Source organism: Epinephelus lanceolatus, chromosome 1 (genome assembly GCF_041903045.1).
Source record: "Epinephelus lanceolatus isolate andai-2023 chromosome 1, ASM4190304v1, whole genome shotgun sequence".
Taxonomy (NCBI): Eukaryota; Metazoa; Chordata; class Actinopteri; order Perciformes; family Serranidae; genus Epinephelus; species Epinephelus lanceolatus.
In genome coordinates, this window is record NC_135734.1 from 49,771,422 (window position 1) to 49,797,483 (window position 26,062).

Sequence of the window (26,062 nt, forward strand, 5' to 3'; positions counted from 1 at the left end):
CCTGAAGCCCCGACATAAAAAGTTGTTTGGAAAAACGTCATTTAACTCTGTTTTTAGCCTCATTATAGCCTGTAGCTCTAACTGCCTCTCTGTGCACCACGCTCACGTGTGCACACTTGCGCGTGAGACCAGCGAAAGCACGTGAACACACATGAACGTGGTGCCCATGTCTCACGGTCTCACGCAATGCACACACAGCAGTCAGAGCTACAATGAGTTCTTGGACGTTTGAATCTGGGGCGCCGTCAGCCTCCATTAGGTGGAGTTGTGTTGCTACCTCCTCTCCCCTTGGATCTCTGCAAGTGATGTGAGGACTCTAAAACTTCACCTGAGCCTCCCTCGGCATATGGGTGAGTAGATAATGGCTGAATTTTCGTTTTTGGGTGCACTATCCCTTTAAGAAACTTTTACGGGGGATTAGGCACGGTAGAAAGTGCTGTTATTCTCCATTACAGTCTTTCCCCTGCTGCAATGACGATACAGACACGCTGAGATACGGAAGAACCAAACAGGATATTTAACAAGCTGATGAACAAACGCTGTTACTTACAATTTGGGTAGTCAAATGGGTCGGAGGGATCGTCACTTCTGTATGAATTGCCTTCCGACTCTACTGATTCATCATCATCATCATCATCATCATCATCACTGTTGTCGTCGTCGCTGTTGCTGCCAAGAAGATCTGCAATCTGAGGAGAGGAGGGAAATAAACATCACTGGGGATCGTTCCCAGTAAAAACCAGAAGCCACTGGGAAACAACAAGAAGCATGTGGACAGGTAAAAGCTTTTACCGTCATCTTTCCAGTCCAGTTGTTATTATCCAGAGCAACTGATAAAAATAATGTGAAGATGGAGTTGAGCCTTAAGGCAAAGCTTTAGATTTACCTGTCCACCTACGTCCCAACCCTCACCTATGGGCATGAGCTCTAGGTAGTGACTGAATGAATGAGATCGCGGATACAAGCAACTGAAATGAGTTTCCTCTGAAGGGTGTCTGGGCTCAGCCTCAGAGATAGGGGGAGGAGCTCAGACATCTGGAGAGGGCTTGGAGTAGAGCTGCTGCTGCTTCGCTTTGAAAGGGACTACTTGAGGTGGTTCAGGCATCTAATCAGAATCCTCCTGGGCACCTCCTGTTTCCAGGACATGTCCAACTGGTAGGAGGCCCCGGGGCAGACCCAGAACACACAACTGGAGGGGTCATATATCTCATCTGGCCTGGGAACACCTCAGGAACCCCCAGGAGGAGCTTGAAAGTGTTGCTGGGGAGAAGGACGTCTGGGGTGCTTTGCACAACCTGCTGCCCTTGTCACCCGGCCCCGGATAAGCAGATGAAAATGGATGGATGGATAGAACTAATAAGTAGGCATCCATATCACAAGCAAACATGCCCGAGATCTAAGCTGCTTTTGGTTTGTTTGTTCGTGTGTTTCCTTTTTAGCTCTGACCAGCAGCTTTATAGCTCGCTCTGTCGATCAGTCAGTCCGCAAAGTCCCCCCAGCCTTTGGCAGCCGCAGTTTTTGCCCTTGGAGGCTGAAACTTAACAAAAGTCAACTGTGTGTTTGTGTGTGTGTGAGAGAGAAGGTGTGTTTTTGTGTACATACCAAGTGGCTAAATGGGGGCGTGGCAATGGGAGTGACCTATTGCAAAAAAGGGACAGAACTCCAAAATGGATTCGAGATTTTGTTGATAAAAAACAAATAGAAAAAGATTTTAAAGTTTTTGAGCCCTTTCAGACTCTTTAGATTCTTCACAGTTGTAGTTATAGGTTGTAGATTACGAGACAAAGGCCTTTACATTCCTGTCATGTCATGACCCAAGGTACAGCTGACTAAAGCCTAGTTCACATTACACGATTTTCACCGCAATTTTGACGTCGCAGAGGATCTTGAGAGCCACCTTGGGTCGGAGGTGAGTCGGCAGATAGTCTGCCATGACAAGTCCTCATGTCTGAACAAGCCTACGAGCAAGTCGCCCCCTCGTCTGTGACTGGGACTGGATATCTGGCATGCTAGAAAACTGGAGAAGTCTGACACGACTGACAAAGAGCATCAGCCAATGAGAGGCGGGATACGTCCCACGTCAGCAGGAGGACGGAAGAAATGTGAGGAGGACAAGCCGCAGGGTTGCCAGGTCCGCTTATTAGCCGTGACTTTGGGCTTGCTCTGTAAACGTCACCTTCCTCTATAATATATCTGTCTAATAAGTTATTTAAACGCTTGACAGTCGCTTCTTCTGGGCTACCAAAACTAACCAGAAGAAGTTGTGCACATCAGAAAAATGAAATAAAGTTCAGACTCAGGTGTGTGAGGTCTGTTACCTCCTGATCTGTGGGAGAGTTGGCTCCGTCCTCATAGTCTGGGTCGTCATTATTGGCCAGTTCCTCTATGAGCGGGTCTGTGTCCATATCATCATCATCGTCATCGTCGTCATCTGTGTCTGAGGAGTCATCATCATCCTGATCTTCATCATCCTGGAGGATGACACAACATGCGTTAAAAACAAACACTTCTAAGTTACCATTAATCTGACTGAAAATGATGAGACAGGATTTTTTTTCTATATTGGAGATGATTCACTTTAATTTGTTTTTATTGTTAGAGACATGATTTCAAGAGACACAGCACTGCAGCTGTAGGCATCTTGAGTTTACTTTTAACTACTGCACACATTCTAAGTGTAATAAAATATTTGAAGATAGCTCATACTGTCTGTCAGTACTCACATCATATAGCCTAAAATCATCAGAATATATATGATTACACAGTGTCAAGTGTGCAGCTCATATATCCAGTGTATTCATATCTACCCCTTACTGCCCATTATATTTATTATTCATATTATCACTAAACATGTGTGCACTTGGTCAGATGTTTCATTGTCTCAGTATACAATAATCCCCCTATTAAAAAATAAACTTCCTGCTCTGAGACTATCAGTTACCCAACAAACCAACAGTCAAGACACCAAGACAGACCTCACACTCAGTTCTGAGCGTCTGACCTGATCATCGTCGTCTCCCTCCTCTGCCAGCTTCTGTCGTCCCACCTCGTACAGACGACACACCGTGTCCAAGCTCACTGTGTCCTGGTTCTAGAGTCAACGTGGAAAAAAAAAAACAAATCTGTGGTTTCAAATGTGCTTCCAGTTACATCTATTTATTCTGTTAAATTAAAACTAGACTATAAAACAAAACAAAAATCTGTTTTACCTGCTTATATTCATGAAAATAAGAAATAAGTACAATAAAAAAAAAGCTGATCAACAGAAAAGTAATCAACTATTCTGATAATTGATTAGTGATTTCTCTGTGAAACACTTTAATTCCAGCTTCTCAATTGTGAGGTTTTGCTGCGTTTGTTCCTCTTTCATGATCATAAACTGGATATCTTTCAATCTTTCAATAACTGTGTCATATTTTCTTATGTTTTTTGGACCAGGTAAATAAATAACTTATTGAGTAATTGATTGCCAGATTAATCATTTCTGAAAATAATTGTTAGTTGCAGGAAACAGACAACAGAGAATAAATTACTGAACAATAATACAGCAAACAAGACAAAGTTTTACACACTAAACAACTCAACCTGTTCTGGTTAATTCAAAGAACAATACAATACAATACAATACAATACATGCAGGACGAATTCAACTCCTAATCGCATTATCTGGGTGTGTTAGCCAGACTTTGAGAAATTCGATTCAGTACACTTTCAGTCAGACTAACATGTTTAGATGTATTTTTAAGTGTTTACTAAAAGTCAGACTAACACAGTAAATTGATTTCCTCTAATGTCATGTAAACGCACTGAGTGGCACAGAAGAATATAAAGTCTTGAAGCTGAGACTGGAGTCAAAGAGTTAAGCTCAGTTTTACTTATGAGAGAGACCATAATGGTTGTTATCAGATACCATATCATTATCAGATAGCACTGTTCAGGCTAATTTGAATGTGAACACTGTTTAGTCTGAGGCGTAAAGTCAAGCAAAAGTACCTCAATGACAGCCAGGTAGCAGTCTTTGGTGTCGGTGCACAGGTCAAAGATGTTTCTCTTCACGTCCACTGTGGCTGAAAAACACAAACAAAACCGAGTTCTGAGTTTTTAACTAAAACCAGGAGGAGATAAAAAGTCACTGTACAACAAGAACTGCAACATAAAAACAAAAGAAACTTAACAACAAATTATTCTAATCAAGAAATTTCATGTCAAGATCCAAACCAACAGTTATCAAAAACAGACATTTTGGAATCCCACACATACCATAGGGGCGCAGCATTTATTTTTCCTGTTAAAAAAAGTTATGAAAGGGCCAGAGGGTCATAACTGAGGTACCACATGTGCTTCATTTAGAGCCTGGAAAACCTGTGTACAGCTCATTAATGTGACTTCAGAGTGCTGAAAATTACATGTACTGTTGTCGAGCAATAAGACTTAAGACTGAAATAAACAGGAAGTGCAACCTACCAATGGGCTTGTAGTCTGTAGCATCAAAGGTTCTGAAGGATGAGCCGAAGGGACTCTTCATCTGCTGATCCATGGCATCATCCTCATCATCGGCTTGCAGCATTGCTGTACACACACGTGTGTGTTGGAGAGTAAATAGGCCATAACATGTCAGTGATAAGTGAGACACACACATGTTGCTCAAAAGGATCAGTTTGGAACAATTTAGACGAAGAGCCCGTACCTCCGTACATAATGGTGGCGTTGCTGTTGAAGACCAGTCTGCACTGGTCCAGGGCGGGGACAGTGTGCAGGAGGTGGAAGGTCCTCAGGTCCCACTGACACCTGCTGTCAAGGCTGACAAATAGAACAGTGCAGATACAAACTGACTGGCTCCCTGCACCTCTTGATGCTCAGTGCGACTGCACAACATGAGGAAAATATACAATATTTCAATGAGTATTAAGAACGCTGTTTTAAGAACGCTGCAGACTGGCGCATTGCAAGTCACTGCAACTTTCAATTGGTCTAGTCAGGAGTCTTTAGTCTGAAGTGAGCTTGAAGTTTAAACATTAAAATTTAAAGGAATAGTTTGACAGGAACACAGAAACACACACAACCCCTCGTAAAACTGTAACATGTCATATTCACGCTAATTTTCTGTACGGATTAATCACACAAGATAAAACAACTTAATCAGTGAGTTTTAAAGGTGGATTTTGTTTCATTTAGATGACGTAAGGCTAGCAGTTTCCCCGTTTCCAGTCTTTATGCTAAGCTAAGCTAACCAGCTGCTGGCGGCTTCATATTGAACTTACAGATATCAGAACTGTAGCAATCTTCTCAGCTAGCTCAGGGCAAGAAAGAAAATAACCATTTTTGTCTACCTCTTCCTTTAAATGTAGATTTCATTTAAACAATTAGGCCCACAGACAAACAGACGACCCGCTAACACACCAAGAGTTGTTCTCAAGTGTTTAAGTCTTGTGCAGTTTTTGCCACTGAGCTTTATGTGCGTTTACAAACGTTAACATGGCTGCACAATCATCAGAGGTGCAAAGCTTGTGTATTTATGTCACTTTGGATCATCATGTTAAAAGAGCAGTTTAAAGAATAAAAACCTTCTATCAGATCAGAGGATACAATCTCAGTGTTGACGATGACCTCCAGGCCGTTGGGATGGAAAACCCCGCTGATGTTCATGTTGAACTTGTCAAACTTATGGATGGCCCGTGACTCCCGCACGTCCCACAGCACCCCGTCGTTCAGCACCAGGTCGTCCGTGGGGTTGAAGGTGGCACAGTTCCTCTTGTAGTTATTGGCCAGGGCGGGTTCATTCAGGGTTAAAGTCTTCTGACCTGTCTGGATGTCGTAGATCTGCAGCACATGATTGATGATTTTATGATTAGCATGGAAGCAGAAAAAGAAAGGAGAAGAACTTTGTAAGATACTAAATAGAGAATTAAAAGAAAATGGAGGCAGTGATGAAGGAGAAATGTCTACTAATTACTAACATCAGAGAATGTGAGATTTAAGAGCAGTAAACTCAAGAAAAAATGTCTGTTCAGTGGAATTAAGTCATGGCAGAACATTTTGGGTGACATACGTGTGCGACTTGGTCCTTGGTGCCGATGACTCTGTCCTGAGAGTGTTTACTGAACTCCACGTAGTGGTCGTCTACAAACGAGTTCCTGGGACAGAAAGCAAATACTTAAGTCCACACACCAGGGGTGTCCGAACTTTTTTTGAATGGAGGTTGGATTAGATAATGTAAAAGAATCCTTGGGTGCTAGCTAATTCTTGCCTACTATGGGCTTTTGAAAAAAATCACATACAAATGGGACGCAACTGTTTCTTCACTGAAAAAGTATTCAACTTTGCACCACTCCTGACAGCAACAGCCATTGCTGTCATATCGGCTACCTAGCAGGAAACAGTCAGGTAACCTTCCACTTGCTTCTTTACCATCAGTTTAACAAACATTAGGTCCGCCTGGCCTGCATAGTTCCTTCTTGGTGCATGTCTAATGGTTTAATAGTCCTGCCATCATGAGCAGGAAAAATGCAAAGAGATGCTTGATTAACCAATCGGGCCGCATACAGTACATTTTGAGAGACAAGCCAAGGGCTGTTCAAAACTCAGTCCATGGTCCATGATTAGCCCCTGGGCCGGACTATGGACATGCCTGCCATACATCAAGTGAAACAATGGACTCTAAGGTCATGTCTCAAGATAACACTGTGAGTGTGTGTGTGTGTGTGTGTGTGTGTGAGAGAGAGAGTTTTACTTCATGCTAAAGACGCCATCCATACTCCAGAGGGCCGATAAAGGGACACTCCAAGAAGCAGAGGTGAGCAGCAATTTGCCATCCTGAGAAACACATAATGACCACTTTAATATGCACTTTTTAATTTAAAATCAAATAAGTTTACAAAATTCTACACAAAACATGCGTTACATTTCAAGTTACACATCGTCATTTTATTTAATGACAAACTACATTATTTGATTTGCCCTCAGCCTGTCAACAAACATGACCACAGGTGTTTTGAAGTGTAAACATACCCTGGAGGGTTCGAGGTGTGTGATGGCCGATGTGTGGCAGGTGTAGTTGGCCTCCTCCTCTCCAGAGAAAACATTATAGAATTTGAGGTGACCGGAGCAGGTCCCCAGCATCAGGAAACGCTCGCGGGCTGAGAAGGCACAACAGGTGAAACCACTCTCGTCTCCGTCGCCCTCGTGGAAGACCGACATCGGACGAAACCTAAGCGAAAGTTAAAAAAAAAGGAGACACAGAGACCAGAAGAGAATCAACAGGACTCACAATAATTTTTCAAAGCTATGTTCCATTTTTAAAAGACATATTTTACCTAGCTTTAAATAATCTGCACTGAAAGATTAAAAGATCCCAAAACAAACATTGTGTGTCAAAGCCATTAGGTATTTGTACCTCTGAGTTTATCCATTACCTGCTAAATATCAGATGTCTGTCCAGACACCCTCTGTCCACTCCTCCATACTTCGGGTACAGCACCCTGCTCCCCAGGCGGGCAGTGAAGTTGGGCGATGCCTGTCGCCTCTGCTTGGGCTCGGGGCATCGGTGGGGGTTGAAGAGGGAAAAGGGAGGACAGGTGGTGACAGGATTGGGGCAGCGAGCGTGCTGCTCCCTAAGGTACTCTGTGATGATGCTGTCGAGGGTCGGGGGGGAAGGAAGGTGTCGCTCTAGCTGCTTCTTCATGGCTGGAGTCTGAAAAAATGACCACGAGGCATAAAAATAGTGTAAATGCTCAGCACACATTCTCAGAGCCAAAGACGGCTTACTGTAAGCTCAAGTTATAACTTTTAACAGTCCGAATTTACAATGATATAAAACAGAGGAAAACAGAGAACTGGACTAAGTGTTGCATTTTGCATGACAAATTATTGTTAATGGTTGAGTGGTTATAAAAATTGTTGTTTAATGTTGTTTTAATCCACTAGACGATTAACAATTTATACTGTAATTAATAAATATATAGGAAAAGATTAATAAACAAATTGCATCACTGACCTGTATGAAAGCACCGTGGTCAGACTTCTGCTTCAGCGCACGAATTTTTTTTCCTGAGCTGCAAGGGGCAGGCGGGCGTTCCCGTGTGAATAAAATCCGGCCAACCAGATGTGAGCCCTGCCCATGACATGTGGGATGAGGAGGAGGAGGGAGGGTGGAAGTAGACGAAGAGGAGCATGAAGGGTGAGGAACAGCAAGGGAACGAGAGGAAGTGGGAGTGGTGGAGGAGGCTATAGCTATAGAGGACACAGGGGAGGATCCAACAGGGCTGGCAAAACGAGCTGTGATCCCGCCAGCTGACCGGCAAGTCCTGGGAATCATTGGGGATGAGGAGGGTGGGGTGACACAGGAGGAAGAGTTTGGACAGAGGGATGAGAGGGACAAGTTCGCCTCTTTCACAAGCGTGTTCGCTGTGTCATGGAGCCCTTTTGCAACGAGGTGGTTTCTGATCAGCATGAGGAGTTCCTTCTCAGAGAAGGTGATCCGAGACTGTGCGACCACACTAGCCCTCTGCAGACGAGCCAATGAGACGTCGGTTCCCATGAGGAGAGGCTTTCCAGACACTCGCTCAGTCAGCTCGGCGGCATATCGGCAAAAACGGACGTGCTCGCTCCGTTTGTCCTGCAGCACTGGCTCCTTCATCAGCTAGGGGGGTAAAGATAAAAAAAAAATACATGAGTACTGGAAGATGATAAGGAGTGGTATGTCTTGGTATGGTGTGGGTTATATTCCACAGTTACCGCTGTCTGATGAGCTGAAACATGAATGCTTTTTAAATATGAGAAGAAACTGGACAACAGTAAACACAAACCTCTCCATCCAGATCTGCACTAAATAGTGAATCACGTGGCAGATTTTTCAACTTAAGTAAGTGAAGTAGTTTATGAAAGTGGGTAAAAATGAAAGTGTGCACGTTATACGCTGTATATGACATACGGAGCATATCTATAATTCAGTGTCTGACTCAGGTTGCATGCACGCAGCTCTCAAAATGAGCTGGCGGCTAGCAGCAAGAGCACTGTTAGCTGTTGCGAACAATAGCAACAGCTAATGGTGCTAACCTGGGCAGTTACCAGAGAGAAACTACCATATGAGCACAATGCAGAGCAGGTACAATTAGGGGCCACCAGACAGTCAACCACAACAAAAAACAGAGAAGCTCAGATTACAACACACAGAGGTTGCGTGACTTCATTTTCTGCTCAGGATGCCATTACTCCACTACATCTTTACATAGCAATTATTTGCAGATTTACAGATGACAACCAAGTTTAACCTCTCCCACTGGCCAACATATAGGAGAACTGAGGTGGCCAACATGGAAAGGAGCCAGTGTGTGGTTTGTCCATTCTAGGCTACTGTAGACCAACATGGCAGACTCCATAAAAGAGGATCCTCTCCATGTGTAGATATAATTGCCTCCTTCTAAGGTAACAAAAACACGAGTCTTATTTTTAGGTGATTATAAACTACTGAAAGCACAGTAATGAATATTATATCCCATTTCTGCCAATAGATTCCCCTAAATCCTACACACTGGACCTTTAATACTCTGAATGTCATAGACAGATCCTTTAAGAATTCTTTTTAAAAATACTATTGGACAAATTTAATTTAGACCCGATGATTAGATGGCACTAGGTGAAAATAGGAGCACCAAAGTAATTACATATCATCAATCCATCTGATAATTATCAGATATTTAAGTTTAGACCGAAGTGGTGGACCGACTGACAGATGTTTGCTGTAATTTTCAGAACACAGCACGATGTTCTCCATGCACTTCTGTTTGTTATTTTGTCATCCTGTGCTGACCTGTTGAATGTGGCTGCTGGTGAAGAGCGGCAGCTTGCTGATGATTTGTCTGATCGCTGAGCTGCGAGAGAGTCCGACCAGAGACTTGCAGGCCAGGGCACGGATCAGGTCTGCGTCTGTGATGGGCATCTTTACCGACAGCAGGGACAGAAGCACCTGGGGGGGACACAGGTATGGGAGTGAGGGACGGTCAGTGACACTGGGGACCGACATACTTTTATTATCTACATTATAGCTCCTTTCATTCATACCTTTATACCATTGTTGTTCTGCACCAGTTGCCACATGTGAGCCAGCACTCTGTTGTGGGGAGCGGGGGGCTGCTGGGGGTGGAGGGACGGCCTAAGGGGGGTGACAGCAAAAGCACCCACAGTGTTCAGGCTCTGGTCTGGAGCGCATACACAGTTTATTATCACCTGGGGTGGGACAGGGGAGAAGAATCTGAGTTAGACTGCTGCACAAACTGATGACTGTCAAGCTTGTGTGTGTTTCTGAAATAGTTTCATTTAATAAACTAATGGAATAAGTTAAATGAACTGATAACAGTATCTGTGCCATGTTCCTAGAGAGTTCATTTGTTCATCAATGAGGATTTTACTGATAAGAACACTGTTATTAGGTGAAACCATGAAGCTTTTTTAGTGTGGTTACTGCTTACTTTGTCAAGAGAAGCAATTCATTTTCTCTTGTATAAATCTTATTAGTTTGGGAGGAATTTAAACATAAACCAAAGAATTAGACACATTATAATTTGGACCTGATTATGGCACTAAGAGTTATTAGAAATCATAATGAGAGGAACATGAATGTCTGCACCAAACTTCATCAGGACATGTCACTGAAAACCGCAAATGTTACCTGCTGGTGGCGCTAGGGGCAAAGTCAGAGGATCACCATAGTCAGTATGACTGATCCTCTGGGAAACATGAGTGTGTCAACAAAAGTTCATGGCAATCCAACCAATAGTTTCAGTCTGAACCGACATCGCCATGCCACTTGCGCAGCTTACAAACAGTATCAGTTACTGAATGAATCCATCTGCTCACCTGTAGAGCTGACTTCTGGATCTCAGCATCGTTGACGAACACCTCGCCCTCAGCGACACCCAGAATGATGCTCATACCTGCAGCGGACACAAGAGACACATCGATGCACATCCAGGACAGAAGATGCACGGGATGAATTTCTTAGGGAACCGTTCTACTGACCTAGCCTGGTTCCAGACCATAGACCCCGCCCACTCAACTGAGTAGGCTTGCATTACTGGTCTGGCATACTTCAATGAATTTGCGATTTATCTCGTCCAAACGATGGACGGACCAATGAACGCTGGGGGTCTAGCGATTAGCCAATCAGCGCCACGCTGATGTCAAGCTGTGCGCCGGTGGGTAACTGGTGAGGATAGCAACAATGGCGACTGCTACAGATCCTACAGACCACATTAACGATGCTATCGAGGTATTTCGCCACTACTCGCGTTAATGGAGGACCAAATTAAGGAAGCTGCTAAACTGGATTTAACGGCGATGCAGCTGGGCATGCACGATGACGGAGACATTTTAAACGGACAATGCTCGCTTGTTTTCGGCACCCCGAGGCATGGATATTAATGACGTCAGATTCTGGGTGAGTCGTTGATCTCTACTGATTGGTTAGGGAAAAATCAAATTCCCTCCCCCTTGTAAATCGCCTTCAATGGAAGCCATGTCAGACTGAAGGTTCTGGGAGCTTCAGTCTGACACTCAGGCTACTACTGACCCACAGTGGAGACAGGAGATCTGGCTTCATCCAGAACCTCCACAGTGTCCGCCAGCACCAACTGCACTTTAGGAACCACCATCAGGATGGCCAGGATGTCCAAAGCATAACGCACAGTGTCACTCCTGCACAGACAGATACAAGGAGAGGAACACAGAAAGTGAAGAAAAGGGTGCAGTTATTTTATTCCTGTATTTGAATGCTGTGTGATATTTATAAAGTGAACGGAGATATACCTTCATAACATTTCTTTGCTTTACCTTAAGTGACCTTCCCATGATTATTACTAACTACTAAAGCGTGCGTGCAACTTTACCTGCCATAGTAAGTCCTCCAGTCACAAGCTGTAGATATGAGCTGCAGCATTAAAGGGACACAGGACAGTTTGTAGAAAACCTCTACTGGTTCCCAGTGGAGCTGAGGCGGCCCACACTCGATGAGAAACTCCATCATCTCAATAATCTGCTCTCTGGTGTACGTATACGCCTGGAAATGAGAAGCCACACACACATACATACAGTACGGGGTTTATATGTCAGAAGATGAACACACTGTGTTCTTTATGAGGTTTATCAGGTCCTTTTGCACATTTCTGTACACACAGGATGATGATAAATGAACCAGATACCTTATAAAATGGCTGCTGGGGAACAATGATGCCTCCATCTGATGAGTGCAGAGACTGTTTGACCTGTTCAGCCTTTACTGCCAGGTGGGCCTCAAAGTACCTGAACACATCAATGATCCATCAATGCTCCGTGATATTCTATGTACCTGTAAATACACTGGTGCTTAAACATGCTTACAGCTGCAGGTACAACGAGTAGGTACAGTTATATATCTCTGATGTAGTTCTTCAAAGCAACTGCAGTGTGTCTGCATGTTGTGTCAGGGAAGACTTTAAACCCTTTTATAACATCTGCAAGAAGTAAATAAAAGACTAATAATCCAGATCTATTCATTTAGTTGTTGCTGGGAATGTTTAGGGGGATTTTGTGATATCAAGCAGTGGCGACTGCAGAGTACAACCAACTTCTCTTAGTGAGAATTCCTCAGTTAGTCAGATGTATGTAACAGCTACATCTGCCTAGCTACTGTTAGATAATGGTCCAATATTAATGGTCTAGTATCAGTGCCTGTTACCCAGCCCAAGGTAGATAGAAGATAAAGACGAAATAACGCAGTACCAAGTGGTATCGAAACATTCTAGACCGTCCCTACTCCATGCCAGATCACCGAACTTTCTGTTGCTGCCGTTTCCGGAGCTGCTCTCCTACTGGTGAATGATCAAATCAACGCCTGCCTGGTCAGCACGCCTTAACACAGCAGCAGCAGCTAATATCCAACACAAGTTATTAATGTTCCCAACAAATACACACAGACAACAAAACTCTAACTCTATTGTTGAACCCCTTAATGACTGTCAGGGAGCATTAGCTGTGTGATGCTAACAGTTAGCGCTTTCACTGTGCTGTGTGTGCGCGTGGTGTATTGACAGAGTTTGCAGCTCAGCGTGCCAAGATGCCACCAAAGGGTTTAAAAGTATGGCTATACTACACACTACTCCGTTCACATTATGGCTACTGAATGAAGTAATGGTATCGGTATCACTTTAAGGGCACTGGTATTGGTACTGGTGCTGGATTTTTTAAATTTTAATCATCCATCCATTCGTTACAGTACCTGCGCAGGGCCATGCAGGTGTGTTTGGCTGTCTGTCGGTTGGAGAAGACCTGATCATCACTCATTATGGACACCTCATTCTCTGTGTTAAGGATCTCCAGAGTACTGATCTACAGGAAGACAAGGGGACAGTTAAGACTTTTATAACAGGTACCACAGTTAATACACCACTAATATACTGTTATTCAAAATGTAACCTGCTCCACATTTAAATTATTAAAGGTATAGGCTGCAGGAATTATCAGTTACTGTTTCTAAACACAATGTTCAAACTTAGCTCCTCCTCCCTACACTGCAAGCTACCATACCATTGTTGAAACAAGACATTTGCTGTGATAGAGAAGTGGATACTTTAGCAAGCTAACTAAGCTAATCACCAGCTATCTAACAGAAAGACCAGACTTTATTGTCCCAGTGGGGAGATTCTTCTTCCCAGTACTATACATTATCAGACAACAGCAGCAACACAGCACACAGTAACAACATGGACAACATCACAGTAACAGCACACACTCAGGCCTGTTCAGCGAGGCCCATTATTTAAGGCAGATATGGCTGCAGGGATCAGGCTCTTCCCAAAGCGAGCCCTTCTGCACCTCGGGGCTCTGTACCTGTGCCAGGAGGGCAGTGGGGTGAGGTGGTGATTGAGTGAGTGTGAGATGTCCTGTTCTACTGAGGCAGCGATGCGTGCAATGGCCCTGATGTTTAACTCTGTGAGGTACGGTGTGGGGAGACCAATTATCCTGGCAGTGGTGATGGTGATGTGTGTGAGTTTGGCCCTGTTAATAACTGATAACATGTTAGAGAAGCAGGTGGAACACTGCAGAAGGACTGGCTGAATAATGCTCTGGTACACCAGGAGGAGGAGACGGAGGGCATCATATATTCCTTTACACTTGCAGATGGCTGATAGTGTTTGGTGGCTCCGTTTCTGATGTCATCAGTGCGCTGGTTGAAACTGAGTCTATTGTCCAGTGTCACTCCGAGGTATCTTTCGCTTGGCATTTCACCTCACTATATTTGTGTTTTTTTTCCTGACCTTGTGTGAGCGCTGTTATCAGCTGAGGGCTACACGCAGGCATGCAGACAAATACACAACCACACACTTCTAGTGGGTCATAAGTTATGATTGAGAGGGATTACTTTTGCATGAGTCTGTATACTGTCTTTTTAATCCTGCACAGCAAGCCTTTGAGGCAACATAAGCTGAAAGATTTCACACTGACCAGGTTGACCAGCCTGCGCAGGCCGTCCTGGTGGTCGAAGAGCTGCAGCACCGCTCTGAAGGAGAAGGAGATGGAGAAGAACATGGTCGCGTGGCAGACGCCTGAGGCGTGGGATGACTCCAGCAGCCACAGAGCGTAGGACACCATGTCTGACAGCACACCGTCTGGGAGCGTGCACACCTACAAAACACACATAAAATCAGATAAAACTTAACATGTGTGAAGATGCATCCGGTAATTTTTTTTTTATTACCATGATCATAATCTTGATTTATCTTTTTTGTCTGTTGATAAACTGCTTGACTAATTGTCCGTTCCAGCAACAGTCATTCTAACCTTAACTACAAATTAAACCCTTAACTTTAAATTAAGTGCTTAAAGAAAACAGCAGTTTTGATATACAAGATCATCTTTAACTGAAGGTCTAATACTCAGACTAGCTGTGTATGTGTTCATCTCTTGTCTGTGTGTGAACTGTACCCTCTCCATAGCATCATGATTGTATGCCAGGTAGTACAAGCAGAGTGAAACTCCAGTTGCAGCCATCGAAGGCCGCGGGATCTCCAGCAGCTTCTGCACTCCTCCTTGAGCGATGAACTCCGCTGCAAACTTCTTATGGAGGAGCAGCGAGGCGAGATACTAAAGACACAAAGAAGAGATGGACTCAGTTCATGAGTAATGTAGAAAATGTGTATAGCTTACTGTACTCGTTTGTTATTTTGGAAAAAACACATGATTGAGAAATCTGATTTTAAACCAACAAATCTGAATCAATAAAGAGGCCGTTTAACACATCATACAACTAATCAGGTCCCACTGAGGAAACATTCGAAGTCAGTGAAAGCATGTTTCTGTACAAGGCTTTTTAAATTTGTTCACACCAAAAAAGATGAGTTTGGCCATTACATGGACTGCTTTAAGGGTTAGCGCCTGTGGCCATCAAACACTGTAGTATCCTAAAATGTCTGTTGATATGACTATGTGTGTTGTCCCTTCACTATTCATAGTTAGCTTCCCTTATCAGAGATTCTGCAGTGTGCCTAAGTTAAATTTAAGACTTTTTAAGACCTATCTAAAACTATATAAAATGCAACTGCCTGTTTTTCACTGTGATACTTGTCAAAGAATGACAGCAAATCAGTACGAAGGAAAAAACCTATAATTACTTAATAAGTGCATGAATTTCTTGACATTCTTATCAGTACCTTCAAACTGTATGTAACAATACTTTCTGGAAATATAATTAATCAATTGGCCCTTGTGGATGGCTGGTTTAATTGATAATGACTGATTTCAGTTAATCAAAGTTATTAAAATAGACTCATCATTACGAGCTGATGTAGCTGTGACCTGATGTTCCTGTAGCTGACAGTAAGTGACAGTATTTGCTGCGGGTCTGATGGTGCTGACTCAAACAGCCTCCTGCAGCTCAGTTCACTGTCACAACAACCGCACCATGAGTTTAAAAGGTGTATAACGTCTCCTGTCAGCCCACAGTCATACACAAAGTGTGTTGGTAATGTTACTGTAATGTGCAGGAGGCGAGAAAAATATTAAAGATGTTTGTAAATGGAATTTTTTTTTTATTCTTTTTGAGTGAACTGAATTCTGTGTTTTTTTAAGACTTTAAGACCTGCGGATATCCTGCTACCACAAAACACATTTGTGAAACCACAACCTCTTCAACATTTTTGTGGTTAGACAGTTTTGTGGTGTAAATGAGACACTAGTGAGAACAGCAGCGCTCCACCCACCACAGTTTATCTTATCCTTTACACACAGACACGCTCCTCTGTGGGGAGAGGCTACAGGCTGCAGGCTGGGTGACTAGCTGCAGAAACAACTGCTTGGCTGCTTCAAGACTGAATCACTACTCGTGTGTCATCTTTTAAATTACTATATTTACAAAGACAATTAAGAGGTTTGGTTTGTAAAGGAAAAATAGAGCATGTTGTGTCTCTAACAGAAAATACAGACCTTTTTACTGAGGTTTTTAGAAACTAAAATTGATGTAAACAAACCAATAAAACGTTTGGAAAATTTACATTTAAAAAGGGCAGAATTTTCACTGTGTGATGACAGGGTTGGATGAAATGACGGTAGATAGCGTGCCAGGGCAGAAATGTGTCCACAGGTAGAGATTTGGCAATACTGTTTCAAATGCAGGAGCTACACGGGGCAGACTAAGGAGCAAATCAGGGCTGGGCTTTCACATGATCTCATGAATTCAGCTCACAAGGTAACGTGATTTCAGCGGACATGGAGAGGAGAGTGAGGTTGTAACTAAGGAAACCTGTAACACTAAAAATTATTGTTCTCTGGAACCTGAAAGCTTTCATTTTGAAAGCCTTTAGCTTCACGGGTTTGAGCCTTTAGTGTTTAAATCAAGTGTTGTTTCATGTGATGCAGTTTTTTGTTTTGTTTTTATGGAAGTTGTAAATAAAATAAGAAAATAAAATGTGATGAAGTATGCTATGGTTATTCTAAATCATTTCTGATTGAATTTACAGAGCAATTACTGTGTAGTGACATATACTGTTAATGTGATACAAAATTATGCATACTGTGATACAAGCATTCTATAAAATCTACCTGAAACACCTATCCAAGGCATACCTGAAGTAAACAGACAACTGTTCTTGTTCCATTTTTGGTACATACACATTCATCATCTCATTTGAAAGGTAACACTCTGTTTTTTCCCCCATTAGTCAGAATCACTGTAAGTGCTTCGGTCATTGAGCTACAGGTCGACATACTAGATGAAATGTTTTATTTTTAATTTCGTCTGAATATTGTCTTGAAAAAAAGATGCTGCAGATGACTTGAACTAAGGGATATTATCTAGGAAACACAATGGGACCATAGCATGAAGTCTCACCTAGTCCAGATTCAAAGTAGATAACAATATCATCAAAAATAAACATTTTACACAAGTTTTTCTGAGGTTTTGTCCAGGCGCTTTTCAAAAAAAGGACGACAAAATAATGTACTGAATGCGTGAATATGAGTTAAACAAGTTAACACAGACAGAAATGTCAATTTAGGAGCTTACTGTTTATAGAAACACTTCTAGAAAACCTAAATTGATAAGAAATACTTCTTGAAACAACAATCGGAGAGATTTGTTTAACATTTATATTCATTTATAACAGTCTGTGAAGACAATAAGGGGCTAAAAACTCCTGACTACAAGACCCAAAAGCCATCGGGCCAATCGCTGGCCAATGATTGGCTGTAAGGCCGCAAAAAGTAGGGTGGGCACTTCCTTCAACACAGACGCTCCTATTGGCTCAAGTGAAGTGTCAATGAAAAGGTCAGGAGTTGAGCTACCAATGTGACACTAAGGGGTCAGAATCAAAATGATGCAGCTGCAGTATGTGGATATCTACGGATGTAATAATGTGTTTGGTCTAAATAGTTTGCTGGATTCAGATCGTCTGGACCTTTGGAAGTGTATGAGGACCGTTTCTCTCAGCATAATGTCGATCTGTGAATTACAATAACGCTTCATAGGAGAGTAATAACTGTTTATTTGACTGCTGTTTCTCTGACAGAAGGGTTTATTGAACCTGCTGTGGTGGTTGTATCTTGAAATGGTCCACATCAACTGAACCGCAAGGAGCATAGCTTTCGAACTATAGGTGATATGAGTAAACCACTTTAACACAGCAAATACAGCAGTTTTTTTTACACACTATAATCATTTAATAAAACCTTACACAGACCTGCAGATGGGACATGGGATTTCTTAGAGGATTTAAGATTTTTGTCATATCGCCCATCTCTGTGTGAGAGTTTTATTTGTCTTTTAATATAAAAAACAGAGTTACTTGTATTAATTGTGTTACTTAATTGTGTTAAAAATAAAAAATATAAATAACTCTACATTACTTGTTTTGGGGCTTTTAAGGAGTCTTACCAGGAGGGCATCAAAGGTGAGCTGGACATTTTTGGTCTGCCTGAGGTCGATGTAGTTCATCAGCAGCGACCGGGTGTCCAGCTGCATGAAGACGGCGAGCAACTGAAGAGCACAGAGAGAAAAATCATTGACCTTTCAGTTGATTTAGGAAAACTGAGTGTGAGTAAAATTAGGGATTAAAATATGGAGGGCTGAAGACAATCAAAGAGCCCACTGCCGTCTGAGGACAAACACATCTATGCTGGTTATGGAGAAAAACGTATTTTAAGATTCATTTTAACTACTGGTGTTGTTGTGTGTATTATCTGGCGTGTTGTTTTTGTTCGTCTCACCTCCTGGTAATCTCCGAGCGGTGTCAGATACTGCAGGATGAGCCTCTGCTCCATGGCGGGGCTCAGAGGTGAGAGGCTGTAGTCGGAGCCGATCACCATGGAGCTCATCTCAGACCAGGAGGTGCTGCTGGCCAGCTGCTCGCTAGAATCGTTTCTCTCCACCTCCTCTTCCTCGGTCCTGCCGGAGGAGGAGGTGAAGTTGAGTTTCTGCTTAGCCTTTCTCCCATTCTCCTTCACCGCCCATCTCCTTCCTCCACCTCTTCCTCCCTGCCTGTCGTCCGTCTCCCTGGAGGCAGAGTCTGGCCTCGCTTGGTAAACAAAGTCTGGAAGCAGTCGTGTGGAGCTGCTGCTGGAGCCGCCGTTCTTCTGGGCCGAACAGAGCAGTGACAAAGGTTTGGAAGTGGCCTTTGACACCGACCTGCTGCTCTCTCCGTCTCTCTCTTTTCTCTCTCCCTCCTCTCCCACATCCTCCCCCTCCGTCTTGTCCTGCTGGTCTGTTGAGATGCTTGAGGTTTGAGTGGCTTCAACCTGAGAGTCCTGAGGTAGATTCTGGAGCGTCTTGGCAGGGCTATAGTGACACTTGGCCTCTGCAGTTTGCAGCTCGTGCAGGCGCTGAATCATGATCGGTACCTGGATGTTCAGAGGAAACAAGTGATGTTATTGGAGTCATAAGAAATTTTTCAAGACTGTGGTTGGTGGTTATTTTAGGCTAATAATCTTGTTGCCACAGCTAACTCTGCTACATTTATAAATGTTAACAACTTCTCCATCAATAAATTTCTCCCTTCTGGGGAGACAGGGGATAAAAAAGGGGAAAATATATATTTATTTCTTCATTTTTGTCAGCAGAGCAGTTTGCCTCTAAATGACACCAAAACACGATACAGACTCTAGGCATAGTTTTTTATAACATGACTATTTTGGTACAATATTTATCCGCCAGTGTGGCGAACAGTAGGGCTGCACATAATCACAATATTATTGAAAATACAACATGACCAAGTGCAATATCCCAAAGGCAGGAGCTGCAATTTTTAAATAAAGGTAAAATGTGTCCTAAACCTTTACAAATGAAGCAGTGTGGTGCTACACAGATGCACCAGCCTACAAGTCATGTTCCAGATGTAAGAGAACATGCTTCTTTGGTACCACATCATCATCATTTTTTCCCTTTTCATGAAGATGAAATGAAAAATGACCATTCACAACTCATTTTGCAATTCAAATATCTGTCAGAATAATCACAATAGGATTTGTTTGCATATCGTGCAGCTTTAGCAAACAGCCTCCCAAGATTTACTTGCCAAATGGAAAATCTACCCACATTTGGTGCTTGATGAGTGTTTATTTTGGAGCCTGTTTCTCAATCTAAAAAATCCTAATTAAAGATTATTTTCTATCAAAGAAGAAACGTGTGATTTACAGAGCAGATGCTGTAGAAGACAAAAAAACCTGCCATTTAATTTCAGTTGGACTCTAACATCCTCCATGAGAACAGGAAAACTTTTAGTAAATAAAGAATTTGGTGTGAAAACTTTTCAGACATCAGCAGCAGCTGATATGCAAACTTTAACTTGGGGTGAACACAGTATTTGGAAAAAGGTGGGGTGGTGCGCTGAATGACAGAATGTTTGTTTCTGCATGTGTGTGTGTGTGTGTGTGTGTGTGAGGGGGGGGGACGCACCAGCAGAGCGTTCTCCTCTCTATAGCTGGCTGCCACCTCCTGGTTGCTCATGGCTCTGGCCAGCAGGCCGGTGGCGTAGATGCACAGCGGCCGCTCCGCTTCACGAGCCCAAGAGAACAGCTTCTCCACCAGACCTTCCTGTCAAACACACACAACAGAGCGGAGCGGACTCATTCACAGGTGACAGAGGCACAGTGGAGAAGCATTACTAACACTTTGCTGTAGCATCTTTACTGTCACCTCAAAATGAAAATAAACCTAAAATAGATTACTGTGTTCGAATGAATCACTTGTCTGAGACTTCTTATGGACAACTTCCACCTTGAGCATCCTGATGGCTTAAGAAGTTAAACTGGATTCCATATAACTGCAGTATTTATCTAACAAGTCACTGTTGCTTTCATGCATTATTCCTTACTTTCTTGCAGCACTACTAGTCAAGACATGCTGCAAAAATCCTTACGCCACCTGCTTTACTCTACTGATGTTTTTATTCTCCTTCACTGTGCACTGTCTAACAAAGCCAAGCCATCTTTGACACACGAGTCTATAGTAAAATGTTTTAGGTTTTACCTTCTCCTGGAAGACGACAGCGGTCTCCAGGCCAGGCATGATGTTCTGCAGCAGACGACAGGCGGCTGTGTTGAGGCTCAGCTCTCTGCTCGTCATTATATACGTGTCCATCAGCTGCGAACACATCAAAGCAACACAACTTTATTCATTGACAAATATAAACAAAGAAATCGTCACACTGAGATTATGCTTGTTTGTATTAAAGTTATTTATTTTCCGAAATCTGTCCGAATATTTTTAAAATAATGAAGTGAAACAAAACAGCAATTCAGTCTTACCATCAGACTGACTGCTTATTTCTTTGTCACTGTATATTGTAAATGACCTGCCATTTGCTGCTTCTTAAATACATTATAAATATTAGGTGGATATTTGTCCAAACACATTGATTTGTTTTAATAAGAAACATGAATATTAGAGCCCAAACAATTATTTGAATAATCAGTCAGCTGACAGGAAATTTATCAGCAACTACTTTGATAATTTATCAATAATTTATCAGTCAAGCAAAAATGCAAATCACTCTCTGGTTCTAGTTTCTCAGGATTGTCAGTCAGATAAAACAAGACATCTGAAGATGTCACTCTGGACACCGGGAATCTGTGATGGCCTTTTTTCACAATTCTTTCTACATTTTACAGACTTGATTTTACAAAAGAATCATCACTTTAATCGAAAATGAAAATAATCCTTAGTTGCATACATGAATATACTGTATGTGTTTTATTCCAAACACATATGTTCATTATAGGGAATAAAAATCATCATTACATCCCCCAAAAGATCAAGAGATTCTCAAGTATATTTACTTGCAAGTTTAAGAATCATACACACACACTCGTCCATCATACTTTGGTACACACAGCCAACACAAACCACACTGCACAATTTAATAAAATGTCAGCAGTCCTCACCGCATTAGTGAAGTCATCATTCATAAAGAGCATCTTCAGGAGTTGTCCCAGCATGCAGTCTGGGTCTGCTCGTCCTGCAACAGTTAAACAGGAGTTACAAACTCAACAACTCATCACTGAGATTAACAGAAGCTTCAGTTCAGCTCAATAAAACCCAGACTGGCACATTTACAATGCAAAAAAGCTCAAAGATGATCTATGATAATCACATCAGGGACAGAAATGCAGACTTTGAACCAAAACATGGTTTTGAAAGCATAAAAGATGATAACCTGGATGACGGTCATCAAATGGATCAGGGTCTGCTTTGTGATACTCTCCAGTCTCCCGCTCAATCAGCTCAGAAATTCTGCAGGAAACACAGAGATGAGACATACTCACCTCCTTGTAAAAAAAAAACCCAGAGACACAGAGAGGTGCACAGAGAGGTCCAACATCAAAATCTGTTCATGCTTATGCAATAAAACAAAAAAACACTAAGATCACAGCTTTTCAAAAGCTTACTTGGTGAGGATGGACACCAGCCGCTCTGTGGTGCCGTGCTGCGCTGCTTCCCATTCGTCAAGCAGCGTGGCAAGATCGGCCTTAGCATCCACAGACATGGCAACCACCATGGCAGCTGACACGGCAGCGGACAGGGCAGACGACAGGACGGCTGACACGGAGGCCGGCGGTTCCTCTTCTGGGGCAGACATCGCTGCCTGGAGGACAGAAGAAGGTGAGGAGGAGTAGAAGAAGGAGAGACAGGTGAGGAGGAAAGAGAGAAAAAGAGTGAGGAGGGTAGAAGGAAGAACAAGATGGAAAGTTGAATCAGTTTCAAAAACTGTGCATGTATGCTACAACCATCAATCGACATGAAATATGTGTACACCTGCACCATGTGTCAGTGTTTGCATTAAATGTGTAAGTACTAGATTTTAGATTTGTTTTGTTGCAGTTATTCGCAGTATTGAGTTTTTTATAAATGTGATTTGCACAAAAATTACAAAATAAAATTTCTTAATTTCCTCCCTTTACAATAAACAATGTCAGGGTCGGGTTTTGCTGGAGAAGAACTAGTTTGTACAGCATGTTGTCCGATCACGTCAGCTGTTACACCTAAAGCTTTAACAGCTGTTCAGAACAGCGACTCTGGCAAGCCGGCTGTCGGTCATCATTTATTGAGTTCCAGCAGAATCAAACTGTGATGAGCTCCAGTTTGTGCTCCTCAAGTATCATCACTCACTCATTCTTGAGAACTGTGACAAAACCTTAATTTTTGGGGGGTGGTTTTTACTCTTCACTTGGACTGTAAAATATATTTTAAAAGATTAAAAGCTTGACTATTAAACCTCCTGGTGATTTATTTTTTCTTCAACAGCATACACGATGGATGTCAGAAGGTCAGATCTGACAGAGCTGACATAAAGTAATATATTTATTAACTGCACAGGAGTCGTAGTGAGAGGCCATTATATTTTTCAAAGGTGCAAAGAGTTCTCTTAATGCTGATCAAGATACTCATTTATAAACCATACTTTTTATTTAGTTTTGATTTAGAAGGGCTGTAGAGTTTAAGTGTTATGTGTGAGACACACCCGGTAGTAACATTTATCAAAAAGTAGAATTTGAGTAGCATTCCTGTCTTTTAGGAAAGCAGGAAGTGAGACAAGAATCTGTGATATAGCTTTCTCCTTTTATACCTGATTAAATTATGTTTTTGTAGAACTACAGTGGAGTTGACAAATATCTGGGACACATCTTTAAAAGGTAATCTTAAGTGCTATATCGTAGGCAACTGGACTTGATTGAGTTTCTTGACAACGTTTCACTTCTCATCGCTCAATCGCAGTATGATTCTGCTGAAACTTGATAAATGATTAATGATAGCAGGCTTGCCAGTGTTGCTGTCGTCAAGGTGAAACGTCTTCAACAAACTCAAGCAAGTCCAGCTGCCTGCGATAAAGCACTTAAGATTACCATGACATGGATGCCGGAGAATTTTCACCAACATCTTTAAAAGGCCAGTGTTTTCATAAAAATAAAAAATATAATATATATAACTGTTTGACTTTGTGAATTCCTGTCTGGGGCAAAGCTGTTATATGACACAGGGCACATTTAAAGTTTTAAAAAATGAAAGCAGATCAAAATAGTCAATAAATCATATTTATTTCAACTAAATAAATATTTAAAAAATAATATTTCACTCCAGACTTGATAAGTTATGTCGTTTTTTTTTTTTTTTGTTTTTTTTTAAGGACATGATTTGTCCATATTCACAAGAATGTGTGTATAGTTTTCAGACAAATGTAGTGCAGTATTAAGTACAATTATTCCCTCTGAGATGTAATAGAGTAGAATTATAGAAAAAGTATAAAATGGAAATAATCAGGTAAATACAAGCACCTTAAAAACAGTACTTAAGTAAATGTATTCAGTTACTTTCCACCACTGGGAACACAGAGCTGAGGAACACATTGATGTCCCCTCTTTAAAAACATCCTCTCCCTGTTTGATAAGTTTAGTTTCCTGATACTTACCCGCAGTTGGCTGCGTGTAGTTCGACGCTGAGACATCACGGAGCAGGCTGTCAGATACTAAAAGAGATTATTACAGAGGGAGATGTCTCCGTGTTGCTGCTGTGAATCCACACCACCACCAACAACAACAACAGGTGTCCTCTGGTCAGGACAGCTGCTCATCAACCGCTGCTGCTGCTGCTGCTGCTGCTCAGAGGACACTCTCTGCTCTGTGCTGTGAGCTCAGCTAACGCAGCAAGAAGGTGACAGTTAGCAAACCTAGCTAACCACCGTCAGTTCCCGCCGCTTCCTTCGGTTCACCTGCTCTTTTCTCAATGTTACAACCCACACATTCCCCTCCCTGTGATCAACGTTAGGGTCAGTTACAGAGCAGCAGTGCGGGCTGAAAGCTGCCTCATGTCAGACACACAAACAGCTTCAGCTAGCAACTTCACACTGTTTCAAATGTGACACACTCACCTGAAGAAGAGCTTCCTCCTCCTCTTCTTCGTTCTGCTCCTCAGCTCAACTCGTCGTTTCAAGAAGTTCCGCTAAAATGTGACGGAAAGTTGTGAACGAAACAGCGCTGACATTAAATGTTGTGGGGGAAAAGTATCACGTTTATTTTCAAAACTTCTCCCGGCGGCTGCGCGCTACGTCACTGTACGACCGTCGACGTTGGATGACGTAAGACGGCGAGCCCGCTCATGGGACTTGTAGTTCTGAGAGGCAGATTTTTAGATTTGTTTAGTGTAACTCATCAAGGGTGAAAGAAATATTCAGATCTTTTACTTTAGTGAAAGAACCAAAACTACACAGTGGAAAAACTCCATTACAAGTAAAAGTCCTGCATTCAAAACCTTAAATCAAATCAAATTTATTTATGAAGCACATTTAAAACAACAGCTGTTGAACCAAAGTGCTGAACAATCATGAGTATAAAAACAACACAATAAAAGAAACACAAACGGGTAACACAGACAGAAATGCCAAACTCTCATACAGAGTTAAAAGCCAAAGAATAAAAATGTGTTTTAAGACGTGATTTAAAAACAGGCAGTGAGGGGGACAGTCTGACATGCAGGGGCAGCTCGTTCCAGAGTTTGGGGGCTGCAACTGAAAAGGCCCAGTTTCCCCTCTGCTTTAGCCTAGATCTAGGCACAACTAAAAGCGACTGGTCAGCAGACCTGAGAGCATGCGGAGGTGCATGTGCCACTAAAACATCGGACAAATAAATGGGGCCTAGCTCATGTAAAGATTTATAAACGAAGGTTAAAATTTTAAAATCAATTCTAAAAAGTACAGGGAGCCAGTGAAGGCTCGGGAAAGCACGGGAGAAATGTGCTCTCTCTTGCCATAAAAGGCATTGCAATAATCCAGACGGGTAGAAATAAAAGCAAGCACTGGTCTTTCAAAGTTGTTAAAAGAGAGGCAGGACTTAACCTTAGATAAAAGCCTCAGTTGATAAAAGATAGATTTGACGACTGAATTTATGTGTTTATCCAAATTAAACCCACTGTCCATGATCACACCAAGGTTTCTGACGGATGATTTTACTATGGACTTACATTGCTCAGGTCCATATTGGGGCCAACACAGCCACTACTGGGTCCAAATATCAGAATCTCAGTCTTTTCTTCATTAAAACTTAGAACATTTAA

At 42.3% G+C, this 26,062-nt stretch overlaps 1 protein-coding gene across 2 annotated transcripts in view; it reads right to left on the reverse strand.

Moving 5' to 3' along the window:
• LOC117257104 (DDB1- and CUL4-associated factor 1-like) overlaps positions 1-25,063 on the reverse strand; it is a 29,644-nt gene extending 4,581 nt beyond the window's left edge. The window contains exons 1-30 of one of the 2 annotated variants that reach the window (XM_033627003.2): positions 24,882-25,063; positions 24,423-24,479; positions 22,405-22,601; positions 22,173-22,249; positions 21,901-21,974; positions 20,987-21,100; positions 20,414-20,551; positions 18,730-19,359; positions 18,398-18,499; positions 14,956-15,114; positions 14,476-14,655; positions 13,250-13,359; positions 12,195-12,294; positions 11,883-12,052; positions 11,567-11,691; positions 10,855-10,931; positions 10,060-10,224; positions 9,809-9,964; positions 7,994-8,638; positions 7,413-7,690; positions 7,009-7,207; positions 6,731-6,813; positions 6,050-6,134; positions 5,587-5,820; positions 4,688-4,781; positions 4,465-4,569; positions 3,994-4,067; positions 3,002-3,091; positions 2,319-2,471; positions 551-689 (exon numbers count right to left, since the gene is read on the reverse strand). In XM_033627003.2, coding sequence (XP_033482894.1) covers positions 551-689; positions 2,319-2,471; positions 3,002-3,091; positions 3,994-4,067; positions 4,465-4,569; positions 4,688-4,781; positions 5,587-5,820; positions 6,050-6,134; positions 6,731-6,813; positions 7,009-7,207; positions 7,413-7,690; positions 7,994-8,638; positions 9,809-9,964; positions 10,060-10,224; positions 10,855-10,931; positions 11,567-11,691; positions 11,883-12,052; positions 12,195-12,294; positions 13,250-13,359; positions 14,476-14,655; positions 14,956-15,114; positions 18,398-18,499; positions 18,730-19,359; positions 20,414-20,551; positions 20,987-21,100; positions 21,901-21,974; positions 22,173-22,249; positions 22,405-22,601; positions 24,423-24,458 — 4,789 coding nt within the window. In that variant the 5' untranslated portion in view covers positions 24,459-24,479; positions 24,882-25,063. The remainder of the gene's footprint in view (positions 1-550; positions 690-2,318; positions 2,472-3,001; positions 3,092-3,993; positions 4,068-4,464; positions 4,570-4,687; positions 4,782-5,586; positions 5,821-6,049; positions 6,135-6,730; positions 6,814-7,008; positions 7,208-7,412; positions 7,691-7,993; positions 8,639-9,808; positions 9,965-10,059; positions 10,225-10,854; positions 10,932-11,566; positions 11,692-11,882; positions 12,053-12,194; positions 12,295-13,249; positions 13,360-14,475; positions 14,656-14,955; positions 15,115-18,397; positions 18,500-18,729; positions 19,360-20,413; positions 20,552-20,986; positions 21,101-21,900; positions 21,975-22,172; positions 22,250-22,404; positions 22,602-24,422; positions 24,480-24,881) is intronic. The other variant, XM_033627004.2, reaches the window with a different exon arrangement.
• Between the last annotated feature and the right edge of the window lie 999 nt (positions 25,064-26,062).